Source organism: Typopeltis vanoorti, chromosome 6 (assembly GCF_054136105.1).
Source record: "Typopeltis vanoorti isolate ZY-2024b chromosome 6, IOZ_Tvanoo_1.0, whole genome shotgun sequence".
Classification (NCBI taxonomy): domain Eukaryota; kingdom Metazoa; phylum Arthropoda; class Arachnida; order Uropygi; family Thelyphonidae; genus Typopeltis; species Typopeltis vanoorti.
In genome coordinates, this window is record NC_143554.1 from 77561466 (window position 1) to 77571657 (window position 10192).

At 32.7% G+C, this 10192-nt stretch overlaps 1 protein-coding gene across 1 annotated transcript in view; it reads right to left on the reverse strand.

Annotated features, from left to right (window-relative positions):
- LOC150105597 (putative sodium-dependent multivitamin transporter) overlaps window positions 1-8007 on the reverse strand; it is a 30996-nt gene extending 22989 nt beyond the window's left edge. The window contains exons 1-3 of the mRNA XM_090394937.1: window positions 7735-8007; window positions 5504-5874; window positions 911-976 (exon numbers count right to left, since the gene is read on the reverse strand). Coding sequence (XP_090251063.1) covers window positions 911-976; window positions 5504-5848 — 411 coding nt within the window. The 5' untranslated portion in view covers window positions 5849-5874; window positions 7735-8007. The remainder of the gene's footprint in view (window positions 1-910; window positions 977-5503; window positions 5875-7734) is intronic.
- Window positions 8008-10192: the final 2185 nt, after the last annotated feature.

The following is a 10192-nucleotide window of genomic DNA, read 5'->3' on the forward strand; positions in this document are numbered from 1 at the left end:
TTGGTCTCTATAGGAGAGTTTAGGATATTCTAACCTATTCTTACCAATAGTACTACTAGCTGAAACCAAACCGAAACTAAATGTAACCGAAAAAAAGGCAACATTGACATTCTAATTTCATATTTCTGGTCACACTGATTTGGAGAGAAAACCAATTTTCATTCCTGTATGTTTTAATTTTCGTTTCTTTTATACAAACAACGTATTCATCTTCCATGAAAGTTCTAATTTCTATTACAAGAAGGAACTTATAAGAAATGTCCCAATGTTTCCCTAATCAAGATTTTTTGGAGTTTGTCTTTTGGTCCATTTCTTATTCTCAAGGAGTTTCCATAATTTTATAAACAAAACCTTTTTTGTTAAACAGTTGCATCATTTGAATCTTTCGGAATAGAGACATCATCACCCGTAATATTGCAATATTCAATCATCCATTCTCGGTGATGTGTATAATTTATGTGAAGTTAGCTAAGCTACTTTGAACTGCTTTCAATAACATAAAAAGTTAGAGAACTTGCCCGTAACAAACGACTGAACTAAGAACTGTGAATGCAAATAATCACCGAAATACTCGATACTTCAACATTCTTCGCTATATATAGCAAAGGGACAGTCATTTTCCTTTGGTTAAATTCACAGATTTATAGTAGCAAATGAATAGCTTTCCCAATCATTTTAGATCTCCATTTAATGACCTCTTTAACCTAATGCTCCCTTTTTTTTTCGGTTAGCATAGTTCTCGGAAAGCTAATGACCCCTTTTTATGCTAAGCTAATAAATCATCACTGGTTTGTTACGTTAACCGACACAATTTTTATGTTTTATATTTTGCTTTCAATGTTTACGTCGCTTATTTTAATGTAAACTGTTGAATGAATAACTGTTGAAATAAAGTATAAATTGAACTTACTATTTGCATTAGGAAGGCTGCTGAACCCATAATTCTAGCAGGAGTACCAAATCTTTTTTGTAAATACTGAAAATAAACAGAATAATTTGTTCATAGTTAAATAAATAAATTGTTAATAAATTGCATTCATTATATTTTCTATCAATATGACTTAAATAAATACATTCTGTCATATTAATAATACGATCGAATATAAAGATTTGTGTACCATCTTGTAACGCTTTAGCATCTCTTACGTTCATTCCATTGGATGATCGGTACATAAATTGCTGTGGTAAGTTACTCTGGCTCGACAGATTTTGCTGACATTTGGTATATATATATAGAATCATTACAAAACATTTTGTCTAGCCATCCTTTTTTTTTTTAATTTTAATTTTTATTTTTTTATCAAATCTTTTTCCAAGGAGAAAAAAACATAGCTATGTCCGGTTAAATTTTATGTAATTCCACCAAAGCAACTAATGACAGATCCGATAAAAACAGAAATTAACAGTGTTTACTAATAGGATAAAGACATATCCTGTACAACACCTCGCTAAAAATTAAATGAGCTAAATATATTAAACATATAATATATTTAGCTCATAACTATAACTATAACTATTACTGGCAAATATTACACCAGGTTTGAAAAATAAGGGAAAAACTACCTTTCGATACAACGGACAAACTTCTCAATAATGATAATAATAAAATGATTTTTATTGATGTAGTTCTAGACATAACCTAATCTTCGGGAATTTGTCGATCATCAAATATTGCTCGATTAATTATACTCTATTTGAATTGTCTTCTAGAATAACTCAACAAACGAAATTCAGAAAATTATGTCAGATGTAAATTGTAATTAATATTTAGGTATACATTTATGAAAGATACATTAATACAATGTTTTTCGGTAAAAGCGTTAGCACAGCATTTATAGCTTACCGCCCCATATTCAGCTTAAGGGATTTATGTTATTCAGTTGTGAATTGTGTTTCAATTAGAGGGCTAACTGAAGTCACCTATAATCATTATACTCATCCGATATGTATTCAATTGTAGAACAATTTGAAAGGAAATACACAGTAATAAATAAACAAGATAATTTATATACATAAATATTGTAAATAATATATTATTTTAAAATAGTACTTCTGATTTAGTATTTTACAAATTAACTTTCTATAAAATAGAATATAATTCATACACCATAATATTATTATTACCAATATTTTAAGTAATTGCACAATTTAATTTAAGTTGTGCAATTATTTCAAAGTCACCCTGGATTAAGTGCATATATGCACTTAATCCAGGGTGACTTAACCCACCTTCTGAATAATAACAACAACATGAGAGTTTAAACATATGAGTTTAATATTTTTCTCTTCTCCCACCTCTCCATGTGTCACATTCAGTGATACAAGAATATGATTTCTTTTTTTCCCTACCCCTCTCGCTGTTCGCTAGTCCTTCCACCCCACCCGATCCCGTACTCACGCAATCCGACTGGTATTAGCCCATGAAATTATATTCTTCGGTATTCAAATACTTCTTGCGCGTTATAAGAAGTCCAGTGTTTTTATTAACAAAAACTTGTTTATTTCTTCATCGAAAATATTATTATTTAGATTTTCCTTTTAAACATGGACAAGTTTCAAGAAAAACTTTCTAAATTTAAATTTGATTCTAAATCTCAGGAGAAAATGTGCAGTGCATCAGTCAGTAAAGTACATAAACGAGCCATCGAAAGTGAAGATATCAATGCCAGCCCTTCCCACTCACAAGAAACCACTTCTCACACAGATAATTCAGATAGAAGAGAAAGTGATAATAGTTATGATTCAGATTTAAGTTTAAAAGGTTCATCTAAAAAGATGAAAAAAATCATATAAGCAAAAATTCAACGAAGAATCGTTGCAGGATCCCATTCTTAAATCCTGAATTTATTCAGGTAAAAGTAAAGGACACACTGCTTATTGTAAATTTTGTGACATAAGCATTAATGGTAGCAAATGTGTATTGATTCGTTATGCAAACACTCCAAAACACTAACAGAACGTAGAATCTAAAAGAAGCACACCAGGTATAATGTCATTGTTTAAATCCAGTTCCAAATACCAGTGGGAAAAACAAATTAAAGAGGCAGAATTAAGATTATGTGCATATGATGCAGACAGGCCCCTTCCGTACCGGGGTGCAAAGGGTGCAATGATTTAGGGACGGTATAATCGAACATGTCCATAAAAAATAGGGAATAAATAATACACTGAACTGTTTGTGCATATTTTTCACCTTCGAATGTGAGAGATTTCAGTGAGGGGGGGCTGAGCCTCTGGGTAGTTAAATAAATGGTACGAGTTTCAACACAACTTACTTTAATCACTGCTCTCAGCACACTGAACAAACATTCTAGGCGTTTCTTGAGTTTTCTTCTTGATGGACCTGTGTTTCACTCAGGATTTCTCCATGAGTGCAGGTCACAAGATGCCTCCAACGATCTCGATCTTGAGCCTCTCTCTCTCTCTCTCTCTCTTCCATGGATTATACCCACAGATTTCACTAGTGGATCTTCTCATCGTTGGTGGTCTTCCTGGTTTTCTCTTTTTAATCTTGTTGCCAGTTGAATATTCTATATATCCACCTGTTATCCCTGATTCTGGCTATGTGACCAGCCTATCTCATCCTGCTTTCATATACTGCAGTTACCACATCTTTTATGCCTGATTTCTTTCTTAGTTCCGTGTTTCTAACATGTTCCATTTTGTTGATGTTACAAATCCTACGTGCCATTGCACGCTGAGTTATTCTGAGATTTATTCCATGTTACATTATAGGAGCATATTTGTGTATTATATAAAAATAAGTTTTTTTTTTACTATTTGTGTTTTTTCTTTATTTTAATATGCATTCCTCTTAATGTGCAGTATAATAAAATGATTCGTAACGTGTTACTGTATACTTCGGGATCCTTTAATTTTTAATGGAAGAGGGGGGCAACAGACATTTTGTACTTTGGTGGCGCAAACCCACTGAACGGCCCTGGATGACCAACACAATCTGCTTTTCTGGCTTATGGATACTCTTCCAACTCTATTGAAAACAATTGCTCCTGATAGTGAAATTGCTAAGAAAATACAGTGTGGACTCACTAAATGTAACTATCTTATAAAAAATGCTTTGGCTGTAGATTCACGCAATGAAATCTCAAAAAAAACTCTTTTGATGAATGGACTCCTTTTGACAAAAGAAAAATTAAAACATTCATCAGCCACAGATTTTACTATTTCTGAAAAGTTAATTAATTTAGCAGAATCTGATAAAATAATGAATAAATACTTCCAGTGTTTTTCTTGTAGGTGGGAACCCCTGAATATATGTAAATAGCATATTAAATAACTGAAAATTTAATGTTACTTTATTTTAAACACTAAAATGAGACTAAAAATTATAAGATAAATTAATACACATCTGAAGTGCTAGAGTTACAATTGGGAACTTCTGTTACGATGATTGACAACTGCGGCTCTTGGACTCATAGATGACTATAGTGAGGTGAGTTTCGACTTTTTTTTTTTTTTTTCATATTTGTTGCACATGTGTTAATTTAGCGGTTTTATATTGAGTTCATCTATGATAATAAGGTGGTAATATCAAAAAATGTCCTAAATAGAGTGAAACTAAAGCAAATAAAAATTTAGTTTTTTTTTTTTTTTCAGACCTAGTACCTTTTCCCTACATAAGTTAGTACAAAATATTTTTGCTGGGTGGTCACACTGAGTTAACCCCGTGTGGTGGCCGGGATAAGAATAGCGCTACTGTAGCCCATGCATGCTGTAAGAGACGACTAAAATGGGATGCAGAGTTTCGCTCTGTTAGGTTTCTTTCGGAATTTTGCTCCCGGTGAGGGGGAGGGGGGGCTTAGATTTCCGGGGTTTACCCTGAAAGAACATTTTGAGTCTCTGGGGAGGGTGTTCTCCGGCGGGGCACGTGAGTGGCCTTATCTGTGGATGCTTTTTCCTGGAATATGAGTGGTTCTGCTCAGTGGTGGTGGGGGTCCGTCACTAAGTGGAACCAACGCTGAGTTGGACGATCCTTCAGTCACTCGTGGGGAGTGGTCCCGGGAACCGCCTAATTTTTAGAAAGGGTTTTACTTACATACCAGCCCATGCATGTCGTACGAGGCGACTAAAATGGGTACCCAGGGAGGTTAATGGATGGCAATGCTGTAGCCAATGAAGTTTTAAATGAGGCTCGGTTTTTGCTATTACTCTCCTGCCATTATCAGAGCTTATAGTTGTATATTACCCCATCCATCCATTTTCTTCTACAGATAACGGGGAATATGAAAATCATTCTTGCTTCACCCATCTAGCCGAAAAATAACAGTTAAAAAAAACTCCAAAACCTTTTTAATTAAAATAAAAACGTAAAGAAATTTCTAAGTAAAAAAAAATTAAAGAAATTTTTAAGTAAAACTGAAAACGTATTTTATGATTTTTAGACACAACTATTATATCTTCGTATATTCGTTGATTTCTATAAGAATTATTATTATTATTTAGTAATTATTATTAAAGTTTAATTCCTGGAAAATAATCTTACCTCATTTACACTATAACCTTGCATATGAAAGAACACCGGTATAATGAAGTAGACTGAAAAGGCCACACCTATAGGGAAACTAATATTCACAAATGCAAAATGGGTTCCATAAGTGTACATATCAGCTGGAACTCCCAGAGTTGAACTAGCAGATAAAAAACTGGCCATTAAAGAAAAAGCTATTGGCATGACATTCATACTTTTCTCGGCTAATAAGAATTCTTCTGTTGTTTTCTGTCTGCCTCCTGAAAACCTAAAATAAATACCAATCGAAGCCGAGATGACAAGCATTAGACCAATTACAACAAAATCTGCAACAGCCAACGTGTAACTCGTGTTCACCATGATGATCGTGGGAATTGGCAGCTCTCCTGTAAAAATAGCAACGAATATCATTGTAAAAAGATAATCGTAAGTTGAAACAAAATGTAAAAATAGATTATGTTATTAAGGTCAGTTTATGTAATTACACTATTTTATTCTTTCTTTATACACTGTAGTTCTATATTAAGAATATTTTTTTCACGTTTTATGCAAATGAACATTCAAAATTCAATACTTAAATTAATCTGTTATCTGCCATCCCTCGAATACTGGCAGATCTCGTAATTCGGTTTTCTAAGGCAGTTCGGTTAGCATCAATCCATCTAGATCGAGGCATCCTTCTATCTTTTTCCTCCCTTCATCCTGAAATCGAGCACCTAATTTGTCAATGTTTTCTTTCCCACTCTATTTAAGTAACCATATTACTGTAGATTAGTTTTGCTCCCTCACACATTCTTGAATGCTAAAAATGTCAAGTTCTTTCCTTACATCCTCATTTTTAATATGATTTCGTCATTAATGTCATCTGTTCATTCATCTAATTTTACTCACAACTTTCATAACTATGATTGAGCCACAGTTTTATTTCTAAACCAGCTCTCATATACATAAGTTAAAATTGATTTGAATGCTGTTCTTATATACAGCTAATTTAGTGTTTTGACTAATATCTCTCTTATTCCACATAAATGTATTCATTTGTCTACCTAGTATACCCATTTTGCTAATTATGTTGTCTATTTCCATATGCAATTTGCTGTTAATATATCTTAATGTTTGTTGAAATATTTTACTTGTTCTCTACGTTTTCCTATGTCCCCTATATGTTCTTTTGTTCTCACCCAGAATGAATATGTCAGTGTAAATAAGAATGCGATTCAACGAAATTTTTCTTATTTGTGGTGTGTTCTCTCAATGCGAATTTGTGCGTATCATTTTGTTGGGATATGTGTTAGCAAGGCTCTCCCACGTCTGAAATAGAAATCGAGTTGATATTGAGACTGAGTTTGTTATGGTAGACGATTCTCATTCTTTTTCCTAGTCTGTTATGAAAAGAGTTGAGTTTAACGCGGCGATACTCAAACCGACATGATATTTTATTCGTTTGTACCATCATTTTATTTTGTTTAAGCGAATACAGAACACACTTTTGTCGGCTAAATCCCAAGTTTCCAGATCGTTTTCATTATTTAGATAAATATTTACTGACTGGCCGTCTATTTAATAAGCCCTTGTCAAATTGGCTTCTAACAAGCCATTGTTAAACAGTCTTCTAACAAACGATTATAAACAAACTCAACGATACGATTATTAAAAACACTTTAGCAAGCCATTATTAAATAGATTTTATCAAACCATTGTTAAATAGGCTTCAAAACAAATTCATTGTTAAATAGGCTTCGAAACAAACTCATTGTTAAATAGGCTTCGAAACAAACTCATTGTTAAGTAGGCTTCAAAACAAACTCATTGTTAAGTAGGCTTCAAAACAAACTCATTGTTAAATAGGCTTCAAAACAAACTCATTGTTAAATAGGCTTCGAAACAAACTCATTGTTAAATAGGCTTCGAAACAAACTCATTGTTAAATAGGCTTCAAAACAAACTCATTGTTAAATAGGCTTCAAAACAAACTCATTGTTAAATAGGCTTGAAAAAAATTAATTTTTAAACAGACTTTATAAAACAAACTCATTGTTTAATTGGCTTTAACACAAGCTCATTGTGAAAACATTTTAATAAGTTTTACTAAAACCCCACTCTTATAGCATTAATAAAAACAGTTTCTTATTACCAATTGATTTTTTGAAAGTCATTGTGAAAAGCTGTAAACTTATGAGATAATTAGCTATAGAAATCGTAACTAAATGAGCTACTTTTTTACATTTAATTTGAACTGTACGTACCTGATAACGAATGCTAAATAACTATTTCCCAATATATAACCAAATAAAATGCCTTCTTATGGTAACTTCCCGAACCAAGTCCATATTTATTTAAGATAAACAAGCGCCATTCAGATTTATGTTTTCTTTCCTTTTATCACAAACCTAAACAATGGGAACTCCAACGTTCTCATTATAAAATACTAATATATAATAGAAGATCGTTGGTTTTCGCTTACTAGAGACCTAAATAAAATGAACACTTTTAGGAAAGAGAAGTTGCATAAAACCAAACTATTACTGGTGAAGTGGCAAATTCTCGTTGGTAGGAAGTATTGGTCAGTCGAAACCTCTGCATCCGGATGTTTATAATAAATCAGCATTCGCACGTCAAGTATTACTTCATTGAATATCAAAGTTTACTGACTAAACGTTATCGGAAATAGGTTGGTGAAATTCGATGGCCTTCGGAGATGTTTTTACTAGCGATTGTGTATTAGATAATAAATAAACACATTTGTTAAAAGAATCTGCCATAGCTTACGTATTTAGAGTTAACTCCATCCTCCCCCTAAACGAGAGAGACGCACTACATATCTCTTCAGGTCCTTTGTGATTTGAATTTCATAGCTTCTGAAGGTACGCGTAGTACATTCAGAAGCTATATATAAGTTTATATAACATCGCGTGTTATAAAATAGTACTGTTTTTTATTTATTATTAAAAACATGCACCTGTTGAACCTCCTACCCCACTCGCAAAGTTTTGCACGCCTCACTGTTTCACTCTGAGTAGACTGTAAAGTTAATTTGTAGTCATAAATTGAAACTTTTTCCTAAACCGTCAGATTTGAGTGGTTTAGCAAGAAGAAATTGATTGAATAAAGATAGTAATTTTGATAGTAAACAATAAAGTAATTAAAAAAATCACCATCAAACTGATTTGATCATCTCATATCTTAATTAATTCTTCAGAAGTTTACTCTTTACAGCTAAAGTGGCTCATTACTTCCAGGAGGATCAAAACTGCGTTCGGAAGCTAAAAGAAAAAATTCTTCTCACCTGGATTGAAACCCGGTCTTCGTTTTTAGATAATTCAAGACACGCACTTAATGAGCTCTAGCAGTCAGATCCGAAGAACATGGTAGCAGTTTTATTTGTAAAAAAATGATGTTATTCTCCGATGGTGTTATAGTTTTGCGAGAGAGAGAGAGAGATTTCTGCTATAATGACAATTTTTACTGTATATTTAATCGATAGTAATCTGAAGGCATCAATTGTTATGTAACAATCAGTTGCGAAATACATAAATTGTTATTACATAACAATTATCTATCATGCCAACAGCATGAGCTCCCTCTTGTGGTGAGTGTCTTATTGTATCAATAAAATAGATAATTAAAAGGCATGATGGCGTCGTATATTGAGTAAGTGGTAAGATTAACAACCGCTATTGATTCACTAGTTACTAATTAGTTTATATTAGCATATTTTCAGTGGATGCGCTATATTTCATCTATTTGTATACAGCGTGAACTGATGCGTTATTTTGTATTTATTGCTAATAAATACAAACGTTAGCTTTCTCCAAATGAAAGAAAAAGTTTTATACCCTTATTATAGTCCGCAGAAACTGGCTAATAAGCGATTTTGTTTTCATACGAATATATAATCATCAGTTCAATTTGTTAATTAACTACATAGGTTCGAATGTCCTGATTAAAAATCCGCATATTTTTATACAGTCGTTTATAAATTATATGCCGCTAGGTTTATCTCAATATAAACACAGATAGCTTAGTTTTATCAATAACTTTGCTTAAATGGGTCAGAACAGCAGACGATTTATTACAAACAGTATTACTAGTGGGATACAATTAGTGCTGTTCTGGTCCGTTAATTGAAACTCAATCTAAGGTTTAAATTCAGCATAACATATATAGATCAGCAGTGCATAGGCATTCTGAAATCATCAATTATATCTCGGATTTTATGTTTATAAACGCTTAACTTGAAAAGCTAATTTTATTCTTGATCTGGTTTGTGATATAGTATACCACTGTGGCTCTTTGTATTCAATGCATTCATCCATCATTATTCAGTTTCATAACTCTAGTGTAGTAACTGTTGACATACGAGCCATGGTTGATAATTCTCACCCCAATCAATAGTCGTGATTGGGGTGAGAATTATCAACGTGAACGTTCATCAGCTGATTATAATTCTTCAGAGTGTGTGTGTGTGTGTGTGGAGAAACCACTATGGGCACAGACATGTCAATCATTTGATCGCTTATCGTCACTTATCGAAAGAGATGATGGCAGCTATTGGTAGTGAGTGAACTGATTTTAAATGTAATAATATTTTTACATCTTTCGCCTTCTATTTTTGTGATTTGATAAGTGTGGTTGTCTATGAGTCAACTGTATAATAATACGATCTCTTTCTTACGATCAAGAGATTGTTAATAAATGTTAATA